Source organism: Fundulus heteroclitus, chromosome 8, assembly GCF_011125445.2.
Source record: "Fundulus heteroclitus isolate FHET01 chromosome 8, MU-UCD_Fhet_4.1, whole genome shotgun sequence".
NCBI classification, from domain to species: Eukaryota; Metazoa; Chordata; class Actinopteri; order Cyprinodontiformes; family Fundulidae; genus Fundulus; species Fundulus heteroclitus.
Window position 1 is genome coordinate 25,036,277 of NC_046368.1, and position 12,980 is coordinate 25,049,256.

At 41.8% G+C, this 12,980-nt stretch overlaps 1 protein-coding gene across 1 annotated transcript; it reads right to left on the bottom strand.

Moving 5' to 3' along the window:
- Nucleotides 1-1,154: 1,154 nt before the first annotated feature.
- On the bottom strand, nucleotides 1,155-6,127 carry tmem174 (transmembrane protein 174). Its single transcript, XM_012871279.3, has 2 exons — nucleotides 4,765-6,127; nucleotides 1,155-1,432 (listed from the first exon to the last, which is right to left on the bottom strand). The coding sequence occupies exons 1-2, from the start codon at nucleotides 5,352-5,354 to the stop codon at nucleotides 1,318-1,320; spliced, it is 705 nt and encodes a 234-aa protein (XP_012726733.2). The 5' UTR covers nucleotides 5,355-6,127; the 3' UTR covers nucleotides 1,155-1,317.
- Nucleotides 6,128-12,980: the final 6,853 nt, after the last annotated feature.

A 12,980-nucleotide genomic window follows, 5' to 3' on the forward strand; every position in this document is an offset into this window, starting at 1 on the left:
CGAATACACAGAGCATCACTTTAGATCTGTTGGTTTGCGTTGCAAGACTAAATAGAGGAGAAAATAAAAGAAGACATATTGATCAACTCTAAACCATTTAAAGTACTATTACAGGAAAGTTAAGATTATAGAATATTTGAATCAGAATATTTTGGGGGCTTTTTATAAAAAATGTAAAAACTTGAAGTTTCACTTAGGAAAAATAGCAACTAAATTACTATAGTTATACTAATTAGTACTAATTATTATTATTAATACTACTACTACTAATAATAATAATAAAATAATAATAAAATAATAATAATAATAATAATAATAATAATAATAATAATAATAGAAGAAGAATAGTAGTAATAGTATTATTTTGGAATGCCATTATTTTCATTTAGCATTATAATATTGTAAATTTGTCAATTGTGATTTTAGCTTTTGCTTAGCTTTGGCTAGGTCAGCCAACTTTTCCTTGGAAAATATGTTTTTAATATTTAATTATCCTGGTAAAAAAAACAAAAAAAACAAAATAAAAACTTTTGGAAAATGTAAGTGAAAACCACCTGACTTGACCTCTGTGAGGATTTGCTCAGTGTGTCTGCCCCCGTGTGGTGCAGTGACACTTTGACTTACCCTGCACAGTGAACTTTACTGTTCAGAGAGAAAAAAAACAGCTGTTAAACCATCTGTTAAAATATTCTTAAAAGATTCACTCAAATTCAGTATAATTTACTGTACCTTTCAAAAGAAAAGACAGTTTACATTTTATTTCCTCCTATTTATCTGATAGGTAACAGAAATACTGCATTTTCCAGGTTTCTAGGGACAACTTTCTGCTCTCCTTCAGAGGATGAAAGGCAAAAATTACAGCCACATGACTAATATATTTCCTTTTTTTTTTTTTTTTTTACTTTTTAGCACATTTTCAGCACACAGTTTTTTAGTCACTTTATGAACCTTCTTGAGGCTTTGTGCAATTACTAACAGTCAGAAAGTGAACGATAAGTGTGAAGGTTTTAAATGTGGAGTTTTAGAAGCTGGTTTTGTTGTTACATCTCAGTTTTGTGAGCTTTTCAACAACTACAGGGATTTTGTGACTTTATACGTGGCAACCAATCATGACAGCAGTTGAGTTGTAAAATTCAAAATAGGTCCCCATTGTGTTGCTGTGGAGTTATACTCGGCAAATGTTTTATTAAAAAGATGTGATACAGAGCATAGAATCACTTTGACATTCAAACAGTTTTTTTTTGTTTTTTCTTTAACAAGAAAAAGGAATGATGTCATCAGCATAAGACTTGACATCACACACAGATTTTCTGCCACTCATGTTGAACTGCGTTTGGGGGAGGAAGGGTAAATGTCTTCGTACGCAGGTGGAGGAGAACAGGTGGACTCGCTCCCGTCGAGGCGGCCCCTTTCACTTTCCGTCTTCTGTGCTCTGTACGATAAAACAGAAACACAAACATCAGACCTCGGGCTAGAAGTCAAGGCAGGAAAAAAAAAAAAAAAAAAAGCTGGCTAACATCCAAATGTTTACAGGCCCAATTGGTTATGCTTAAACCCTGCTGCCCTTTCAAAGAAAACACAGAGGTGGAGCAATTTCTCCCTTGACGATTCTCCTATTTGGCATTAACTCCTGGAAACGCAGTAAAACACAGGTCAGGAGTTGAGAGAAGCAGCGGCTGAGCTGGTGTGCTCGTGCGACCGAGGCTGCAGTTTATGGTCGTCCCAGGTTAAATGTATTATTCCCGCTGTCTGCTTGGGTTAGAGAGATTTCCTCGCCCGGAGAACTGCTGGGAGTAATTGTCTAAAAGCAATAAAAGACAGCGAAAAGCAGGAATGCAGCGGCTTTGTGTTTATAGCGAGACGTCGCTCTGCAGGCTGTTTGATTGGATTTCAAATAGACGTCCCTGCAATTAGCAGAATAAATACTGTGCTTTGGGTTTCGCTGGGGAAACAGGTGGGAAGATATAGCTTTTTAAAATTCCCTTTCAAACACGGCGATCCTTTTGAAAAGTACACACAGACGGAACAAATGCCTATGACACAATCTTATATCCCTGAGGACTGATTCTTTTAAGAAATGTCTGCTATTCTGGGTCTAATTGTCACTTTATTCCAGTGACACAAAGTTTATTTAAGACATGGTTGAGGGAATATTTGACTATTTTACTCCCGTTTTTTAGAATGACAAAGAACAGATTTCAGCTGCGCAATATATAATAATAATAAAAAAAACACTTACACTGAGCATGCACCATTAGACAATAATTTCACCATGTGTTTAGTGAGAGGCCCAAAGCCACAGAACCGAGTTTAAGTAAAAATTTGGAAGTAAATTAAAAGAAAAGAAAAAAAAAGCCTGTATCCTTCATGGACTTCTCCTCACTCATCAGGTCATTAAGTATTTTCCACATGTACAGTTCCCTGCAAAAACATTCGCATGTTGTCCCGCTCCAATCACACACTGCCATTTTATATTTTATCAACATTGTTTTGCATAATAGGACCAATATAACATAGCACATCATTCTGAAATGGAAGGAAAATAAGAAATGGTATTACATTTTTGTAAAAAAAACAGTTTTTTAAAAGTAAACAGTTCAATTTGCATCCATCCATCCCGTTACCCAGTTGATAACGAAGAGCTTTAATCAGAGGAACAGACAAGAGACCCGTGGTAGCTCTAGAGGAGCTGCAGAGATCCACAGCTCAGGTGAGAAAATCTGCCAAAACAACCCTTTTTTTTGGCCCCGCAGGTGGCTTTGCTGACACGGGCTCATGAAGACAGCTGTTGTTGGAGAGGTGAAAGCAAACGTGGAAGAACAATTGCAATTTTGGCCACATGCAAACAGCTAAATATGTGCGGCACCTCATGCGAACCACCGCTCGTGGTGTTGGCAGCGGTACGGTGCGGAGATGCTATTTTATCCTGAGCGCGTCAGAGGTGATCAGACGCCACGTGTCGGTTTTACATTTATCTCTATAGCAGATGCACAAACCACAGTGCTTCACAGTTCAACCAGAGAAGCAAAGCAAACATAGAACAAAAGATTAAGGAAAACACAAAAAGGTATACGGTGCCCGAGAACTGACATGGGAGGAAAAAAAGAGACACAGCGTGCGCACAAAATACTAATTCCTTTCTATAAAGTGGGCAACTTATTTTTGGGTGATTATTTTATATTTTTAAGTATTTGCGCACGAGACATCCAAGGTGGGTGTCTTGTTCTTGTCAATATGTTATGTTATATGTTAGGCAGGTAGACACTTTACTATTAAATTAGTATTTTGTGGGAACTAGTCAATATTTCACGCAAACGCTGTATCTGTTATTTTACCCATTTAGGTTCTCAGGCACCATAAAAAAGAAAGAGAGATAAAAAGTCCCTTTTTTCTTTTCCGATCTGGGCAGTTGTGATGCTCTATAAGCTGGTCTGGACCCATTTTCCATCTGATTTTCAAAATTTCCCATCAAAGTTTTTTTCTTATGTTCGTTTCTTCTTCTTCTGCTACTACTTGTTACATATTCAAAAAGATAAAGAAAAGCTCATAAATACAGGGCAATGCTGGAAGAAACCCCGTTAGAGGCTGACCTCAAGTCACAGTAAGAGCTCCAATGAATGGTTTAGATTAAAGCATGTTCATTTATTAATACCCAGGTAAGGTCCAGACTTAGATCCCATTGAGAATCGAGGGCAAGACCTAAAAACGTATGTTCACAGAGACTCAACGTGTAATCCAATTGAGCTGAAGGTTTTTGGAAAAGAAGACAATGCAACAATTTTAGTCTTTAAATGTGCAAAGTTGATCGCAACACATCCCAAAAGCCTGGCAACTGTAACTGAATAAATGATCTATTCAGAGAGGCTAAATACAAAAAACATGGCCCACTTTTTTCAAGTAAAAAAAAAAAAAAAATTATAACAGCAAAACAAAATCAAACATTTGAAAATGTCCATAAATGCACTCAGTACTTGGTTGGGAATCCTTTTGCACAGATTACTGCATCAATGCGGCGTGGCATGGAGGCAATCAGCCTGTGGCATTGCTGAGGTGTTATGGATGCCCAGGATGCTTCAATAGCGGCCTTTAGCTCATTTGCATTGTTGGCTCTGGTGTCTTTCAGCTTCTTCTTCACAATACCCCACAAATTCTCTATGGGGTTCAGGTCAGGGGAATTGGCAGGCCAATCAAGGACAGTAATGCCATGGTCAGTACACCAGTTACTGTGAGAATCTTATGTCGTCTCTTAACCACTACCATACTTGTGATTTAGTTTACTGAACCAAGCTGAGTGTTTTTCAAGGCTCAGGAAACCCTGCAGTGTTTCGAGTTAATTAGACGATTCAAGTGATTAGTTGAATAGCCTACTAGTATACTTTTTCACGATATTCTAATATTTTGAGATAGGATATTTGGGTTTCTTCAGCTGTAAGCCATAATCAGCGATATTAAATCAATAGAATTTCAGTTTATTTGTAATGAATCCAGAATGTATGACATTTCATGTTTTTTAATTGCATTACAGAAAATAAAGAACTTTATCACAATATTCTAATTTTCTGAGACAGTCCTGTATATGGCTCACTGTACAGTTTTAGACTACTTTCTGCCCAAGGCTTAAGCATAAAGCAATCAGACATATTGAAATGTGTCATTGTAGTGACACAATGTGGAAAAAGCTCATTGGCTTTGGATATGTGTCCGAGCCACTGTAGGGAAAGTGCAATGTCTAAGGAAAGTTGACGAATCAGCGAAATGCCCTACCTGCTTCTGCTCCGGCCTGCCTCCGTGCTGTGAGGTGGGCCGTCCTCTGCGCTAAAAGTCCCGTTGTCCAAGCAGCACAGAGCTTCGTATGAGGGTAGGGCTGCGGTACTGCCGCTCGCCGAGCTGCCGGGCTGACTGTCGTTTTGTGCCGGTGCTCCCTGGGTGACGAAGTTATAAGCAGGTGGAATACACAGCATGGTCGCGGTCCCCTGCAACATGACCGGCTGATTCATGGAACGCACCACGACCGGATGCCTCCTGGCGGCTTGTTCCCTCACAGGTACGACGTATACCTCCTCCTCCTGCCGTCTGCAGGGACAACAGGAGACCAGACTCAACTTGCACACGCTGGTCAGCATGAAGGTTCCCCCGACAGAGATCAGGACGGGGCCCAGGAGTTGGGTCCAGTGAAAGCTCAGGCCGACCTGGTAGTGCTGCCAGCCCATGGCGGTGAAGGTGACACCCACCATCGCCAGGAAGACTCCGGACAGCAACAGGGCGGCTCCGGCTTTCTCACCGTCCAGCAAACCGTCCGACGGATGGGGACGAGGGGCGGCGTCGTTCGTCTCCGCGGGCCGTTGTCCCAACATGTCGGAGTCTTTGGACGTTTGACGGTCATCTAACTTCAGATGTGGTAGACGGCCCCCCCCCCTGACTCTGGGACACACCGTCTCCCACAAGGATCAGCAAAGCTGAACTGAACGAACCGCGAGTAACTCTGTGGACTTCCCAGCCTGGAGGACAGGTTACAAATTAACTTTCACTCATGTATTGTTGGTTAAATGAAAATAGAGTTAACATGAGTGTGGACAAAGCGACCGCAGCCAAGCCAGCCCATCCTGTTTGATGATTTGTGCGTATTATGACCGACTGACTGAAACACTACGTACCGCTATGCATTACCGCTGCCACCGGAATGAAGCGCGCTTGTTAAATAATGGTTTAATCATAGCATGGTAGCTGGTTTGATCATTATTTGGTTCATGTCTGATAGAACACCATGGAGTCCTTTAATGAAGTTGAATGTTTTACTAAACCTTGTAGCTATATCTTATTTTTTTAACCCCCTTTCTTCCACAGTTTCTGGTGGCAACGTACACTTTGGTCCTCATCCAGCCTTGTTTGTCACAGCTTTACTCATTTCAAGCTTTTAAGGTATTGCTCAAACTGCAGACATTGGTAAGTTTATAGAAGCAGATGTTTTCTTGTATTTTCTTCCTCATATAAAACAAATACAGTATTTTCTTCACATGTTATAAATTGACCCGTACAGTCCGGTCTTATTCTATTTATTCTGTGATTATACTTTTTGCCTTTATGTGTATCTGAATCCTCTATTCGCCTTTCACGTTGCTGTTGGTGCAGCTGAAATGACCCACATTGGGACAATAAAGAATATTTCTGTTATTCCATAAAGACCAGCACAGATCTGCATACACTGGAATGACATTGTGTCTCGTCTTTCCTATTTGGAAGGGCCGCCAAGGGAAATATTTACACCTCGGGAAAACAGAAAGACATGTACAGTTTATTGAAAGTTTGCTGCAACCCGCCACCTTAAAATAAATAAGATGTACAGTCGGCAGCCACTTCATCCGAGTGCAGGGTTTTCCCTCAACCTTCCTGAGGGATTTTCATGCATATAGACACGGTGGGATCATGCGGTTGCTGCAGATTTGTCAGCAGTGCACATCCTTGATGTGAATCTTTTGTATCTACATACAAAAAAAAAAACAGTTTGAGACGATTTGCACTTTTTTTACATGATGCATTATCTTTCTGAGAGGATAATCGCAGCCTACTCAGGAAGCATTTTCACCATCACACCACCACTAGCTGCCTGAACCATAAAAAAGTAGGACGGTACTATGTGTTTATGTTAATTACGCCACATGCTGACGCTACAACCTCAACGTCGCCGCTGAAAATCGAGACGCCTCGCTTTTGTCCGTTTTTAGTGAGTCCGTATGACTTGTTGCCCCGAGTCTTCTGTAGCTAGCTGCGCTTTAAAGCTCTGCGGTAAGATTCAACATGCTGTGAGCCCAGATACCATATCCTGCATCCATTGTTTGTGACGAGCGGTTAATTGAGCCACTGTCGCCGTTTCTAGTCTGCCAAGTGCCCTATGGCACCGAAATGGCACCTTTGTCCACTCGACCGCTAGACAGATGACCTAGCAGCTGATTGAGAGAGTCAGGTGCTCAAATTACAGCTTGGATCGTCTAAGTTTGTTCACTGTGAGATTGTGTCTCTGCAAGAAGTGAAGTCATTCCTAGGCTTGTTTCATAGCTCTACTAATAATTCTGGATGGAACAGTGGAGTTTCCACCATATCTGTAGAAAGTAGTACAGAAAACCCTGCTGCTGGTTTTCTTTTAAAGTCTTCATTCAATAAGGGCAATATTTTTCACACGTTAGTTGTTTTTTTTTGTTGTGAACCTACAAATGAGGTTTTGATGCCCAAATGTCAGCAGACTGAGCAGGGAATATGTCTTTATGCTAAGAAAGTGAGATCAGAGATTTTAACGGATACATTTGGTCCACCAGTGAGGAAGTGAGCACCCACGGGAGAGTCCCTTTGTCCTTCTGTATGTAAAGGAAAAATGAGGGAATCGCAAACTCTTATTATCACGTGTGTTTTCGTCTGGACATCTCTTTTAATTCTGCTGGTTTTGGCAACAGATCACGCTCCCAAGGCTCAGAAAGCGGCCTTTCATGTGAGGCGAAAGGCTTAGACACACATCACACTTGCAGTTCGGAGGCGAGCGATCTACATCTAACAGCTACACGTCCCGGTGGAAGAGCTGCTGGACTCGATCCAAGATGTCTGCTGAGGTTGGCTGTTTTTTTTATGTATTTATTTTATTTTATTTTGTGTGGAATCTGCAGGGAGAAAAGCTCAAATTGTTTCACGATAACGTCTTCATTTTTTTCCCCCCCCTTTTGCTTTTTTTGTAGACAGGTTTCCGGCACTTGAAAAACAAGAAGTCATTTTGATGACTTTAGCTCGGCGAAGCCGTGCTCTCTGTTAGTTTACCGCGCTTTTATGTGTGCTACACATGTACGCGCTTGTTTATTCTGACTCTGCAGTCTTTGGCTGCTTACGGTGAGGGGCAGCAGAGCCGTCTGCAAACAGTCTGACATGTGTTTGTTCAGTGTGGTTGAAAAAAAAAAAAAAAAAAAAAACCAACATATTTTCATTGAGTTTTAATTCCAAATGCAAACAATGACATGCAGACATGCTGTTTAAAGACCTACATGAAAGAACATCTTCACATCGTTGGACGCAGCAACCCCCACTAATCAAGGAGAAGGATAATGCGCACGGCAAAACATAACAAAAGGGGTCTCCGGCGGGGGGAAACAACTGATTATGGCGCACACAATACCCAAGTCTGATCAAATCTAACCTGTGTGAGTCCCGCTGTTTACCGTAGCCCCAGCTCATTTAGCTCGACGCTAATGAACAAGGGGACGGACACAAAGGGCCCATGTGAGAGCGGTGTTTAAAGAAACCTCCCGGAATTGCAGCTGTGCAGATTCTTTCAATTAGCAAACTCCAAATATTTATGGAGAGAACATTTCCTCTCTGGAAGGACGCAGGGTTCTGTGTGTGCTCGTCTCCTGTTGACTCACTCTTGGGTCCATTGATCCCTTGAAGCTCAAGGTTTGTTTAGCTTCCGCTCAGCAAAACCTCCTTTGAAAACGCATCGGCTTGGAAACTTGACGAAGAACCTTTGCGAACAGAGAAAAAAAGTATGGTCTAGGTACATTATATTTACAATAGTCAACATACCAAGAGAGACAAAGGAACATTACTGAAAGGATAACAGGGCCCAAAACTTTGCGGACACTTCACTTCGTTTGAGCCTCAATTGCCTCCACTTAAATTATTTAGCTGACTTTTTACTTTCCACAAGTCTATTTAAGCAGCTAACCCAAAACAGGGGTGCCCATGTCCAGTCCTTCAGAGCTACTACCCTGCAGCTTTTATACGCCTCCCTTCTCCAACACACCAGCATCAAACGGCCGAATTCCCTCATCAGCATCCAGCTCGTGTCTGCAGAGGCCTGGTGACGGGCCGTTCATCTGATTCATGTCCACAGCGCTCAAAACGGAGGAAACAAGCTAATGCTAACATGGTCGCCGTTCTCACAGAACCCCTTTCACAAATCACTTTTGTCACGAAGACAAGATCACGATCTGAGCTGCCTTTGGTCGGTCATAAATCCACAAAACAAGCCGGCAAATATTTTCTGCGCAAATGTAACTCCGATTACCAAACCAGATGATGTGTGGAGTGGACATCAGAAGGATAATTCAGGGCCCCGAGTATAAATAAGTGTTGCTTTGTCCCATTCTGAAGGACTTATTGGTTTTGTTCTGTTTTCAGGGTATCATCACTTCTGTAGGAACCAGCCTCGGCTGAACTCATTTGTTTTGGCGGACTTCACCGCATCCTTTCCTATGTGTCTTAAAGGCAAGAAATGATGTGCAACATGTGTTCTCGCCATAAATCTGTCAGCCATCTGGTTTCGCAGACTGTTTGTCCTAACTGTACTCCCCCCCCCCGGCTCAACCAGCCCTGCAACTCCCACACTTTGGCAACGCAGGGGTGCAACAGCAGCAAGTTCACTTCACTTCACCGCCGGCAGAAAGTTGTCCCGGGTCTTGCCTTGAAGCGTTCATAAGGCTGTCAGAATACGCGAGATGTGAAATGGCACAGGTCCTGATTTTCCCCTTGGATCATCACAACTCATTTAGCCCCTGGTTCTGGGTCGTCGTTCGGAAACAGGTGGAAAGACAAGCTGGATTTCTTCTCTTCACGATTTTGTACGGCCAACTGCTGAGCATTTTTTGTCTTTTCACCAAACGAGGTGAGAAAGTAACAACAACAAATGGTTTGGGCTTCACCTCCTGAGCAGACAAAGGAAAAAGCAACCAGACATTTCCGGGATGGCAGATTCTGTTGGTATGTTAAAAGCTCCAAAAGGTCCACCACAGGAATTAAAATGTGATCATTTCTCAGTTATCGCCCTCCCCCAAACTCTCTCTCACACACACACACACACACACACACACACACATTGCTATGATGACAAATAGCCTGTGACGTGCCTCTGTGAACATGGCACGGAAGGGTCCACTCTTCTCTTGGACTGACACTGGAGTAAAGGCTGCCGGCGTTTTATTAGTCTAAATTCTTCCACAAGTGAATCCTTTCAATTATTTTTTTTATATATTTTTTTAAATCCCTTACATAGGAACCAGCAGTATAACAGTGTCTGCCCGTTGGTGCCAGGGAGCAGCGCTGCAATTAGGCTAGCTCATTATCTTCGCCTGACCTTAGGGTTACGGTTTCATATGACTCAGCGCCTCGCTGTTACAAACAGGCAGAAGGTTCGCTCGTTTTGAAATCAGCTATTTGTGAAGCCTGATTTAATTACTTCCAGCTCCAAAACAGCCAGGAAATCTGAGCACGTGTGTTTGTGTGTGTGTGCCTGATGTAAAATTTAGGGTTGTGTTATGATGGAAAACATTTTCTTAATGACATCATCCCAGTGAAAGCAGACATCGGTGATTGAAAAAATGTCCCCCTCTCAAGGATCGGTGTGAGAATAAATCGCATAGGGTACGAGTCCAAGTCTGTCAAGTTTTGCCATAAATTGTGGTTTTCCGGCTGAAATCCACCGCTGTAAATGAGCTGCTTCCATATAAGAGTCCATTACCTCAAAGGTTTACCTACACTGCAAAAATGGAACTAAAAGTAAGTAAAATGTTCTTAAAATTAGTACATTTGTCCTTGATTTGAGCAGGTTAATAAGATGATTTGCCAATGAAACAAGATTTTTGCACTTAAAATAGGAACAACTCATCTCCATCATCTTATTTCAAGTCCAGGATGTCTAATTATCTTACTTTAGAGGTCAAAATACTCATTCCACTGGCAAATGATCTTATTTACCTGCTCAAATCAAGGACAAATACACTAACTTTAAGAACATTTTACTTATTTTTAGATCCATTTTTGCAGTGTACGAGTGTACAAGCTTGACAATAAATGCTTAAAAGTTGCCGTCAGGTAAAACATACACAGTCAGTGTTAAGAAAAAAAACCTCTATTGAGATTAACATTAATAAATCTCTTTTCAGACGTTTAAGTCCGATAATTAAGAGAACGGACACTGCTTGATTGGCAGTAACACAAATGCTCTGCTGGTGTCAGCCACATACAAATAAGGACGTTCATAATTTTGCACCAGAGGGTAACCGTTGAAAGAAATCCGCTTGCTGGGTGGAAAAATGTGAAAGATTTCCTTGGATGAGAGTCTGACAAGTTCAGGGTTTGAGTTATTTTAAAGAGGTCCTCTGGGCTCTGGAATGAGCAGGATAGGAATCCATATTAACGCAATAAACCTACTCTCTCGCTTGTTTGTTCAGATGGTTTTCCTCGTGGTGAGGAGGAAGATCAAATGGACACATCGCTTCTAAATGGTCCGTAAATGTTACTGATGTTGGTCTTGCTCTCTGGATTGGAGAATAACTCAAGTCTATGGCTCCGGTGGGCCTTTGAACAAACACGGCTGCTTTGGTGAACAACAAAGACGAAAATGCTTTCGTTCTCTCTGCTCCGACCATTTCACGGGGCTGATTCTAAGGTTCGGCCTCTCGATCAACACCAGACAGACAGTTCAATCGTCCGTGAAAATACCGTTCACCACTTCGTAGGAAAGAGTTCAGTCCAGTACCTTTGCAGTGCTGTAATTAACAGGTAGGATGACGTTAAGGCACGGTGGCTCTAGAGATACCATATGATTATAATCGATCAAGCCAGTCGGTTCCTAAGGGTAGAAAATAGCTCCTATATAATCATGATGCACAGATTTTAGATGCACGGTGTAACGAGCATGCAATCTATACACAAGCCTCCATAAGAGAATCTACAGTAGGTCTGATTAACAAGACAGACTCGTCTAACTCCAAGATCTTGCCAAGATCGCTGCACAAGTTGCTGCCATTATGAATAACTCAACTCAATTTATTTTATTTATATAGCGCCAATTCACAGTACACCTCATCTCAAGGCACTTAATGAAGTGAATTCAATCAAATCATCCATAGAATGGTTAAAATGTTTTCTATCTAAGGAAACCCTGTAGATTGCAATGAGTCATTGACCGAGCATGTAGCCAAAGTGGACAGTCGTCTGCGTTATCGTTGACTTTGCAGCAATCCCTCATACCGAGCATGCATGTAGCGACAGTGGAGAGGAAAACTCGCCCTTAACAGGGAGAAACCTCCAGCAGGAGCAGGCTCGGTGTGCCACAACCGACCAAGGGATTGTGAAGACAGTGCCTGTACACACATAGAGAACCCAAGAATCACTGACCCAGAAGAAAAGTAAAAACATAACGGCAGTAGTAGCTCTTTTAATGGCTTTGCTTTGGAGAGAAAAACATCTAAGAAGATACGTTTCGAGTTCATTCTAAGTCTAGAAGAGGAAAAAGAGCAAATATAGTTAAGAATAACACATTTTATTTAAAAGCACCTTTGAGAGCACTCAAGGACACTGCACAAATCAAGCAGCATAATACTAATAAAGCAGGACAAAAACAACAAACATTAAACATTACAATGAAATGGTAGTCACAGAGTAAGCACTCTTGAACAGATAGTTTAAAAGTTTAGACTTGAACTGGGGAAAAAGTATATTTGGGGGAGAAAGCTCTGTCTCCCATGGTCCTAAGGCGGGCAGGAAGAACAGTAACGTGAACAGAAGAGGAGCATCTAAGGAAGCGGGAGGGAGCAGAGATGAGATACGGCTATGGATAAGAATTAATGCAGCATGAGGGGAAAGAGAGGGGCAAAGGTGATTAAAGGTGCAATAGGTAACTTTTGTATAAATGTAGTTTTTACACATTTGTTAAAAATGGCATTATATCCTGGTAGTAAAATAGATAATCAGATAATAACAGATAATTGGTGAAAACAAATCAAACTGCTCTGGCTCCTCCTAGTGGTCCTACTGCCATTTGCAGAAATACACCGCTCCCGGTCAGAAACAACCAATCAGAGCCAGAAGAAATGTCTGGCTCTGATTGGTTGTTAGCAGTGTCAATCTCCCTTGTGTACAACATCACCCCAACATCTCTGCACAGTGCTACTGTCATCCAAGCTCAAGATTGATGGTGGGCTGCAGCTATGTGGAGAAATGGC

Bases quoted from the DNA above. Each gene is read 5' to 3' on its own strand.
- tmem174 (XM_012871279.3), bottom strand. From the start codon at position 5,354: ATGTTGGGACAACGGCCCGCGGAGACGAACGACGCCGCCCCTCGTCCC. The intron at 1,433-4,764 runs GTAGGGCATTTC...TTTATCGTACAG, and splicing joins GCAGGCCGGAGCAGAAGCAG to AGCACAGAAGACGGAAAGTG.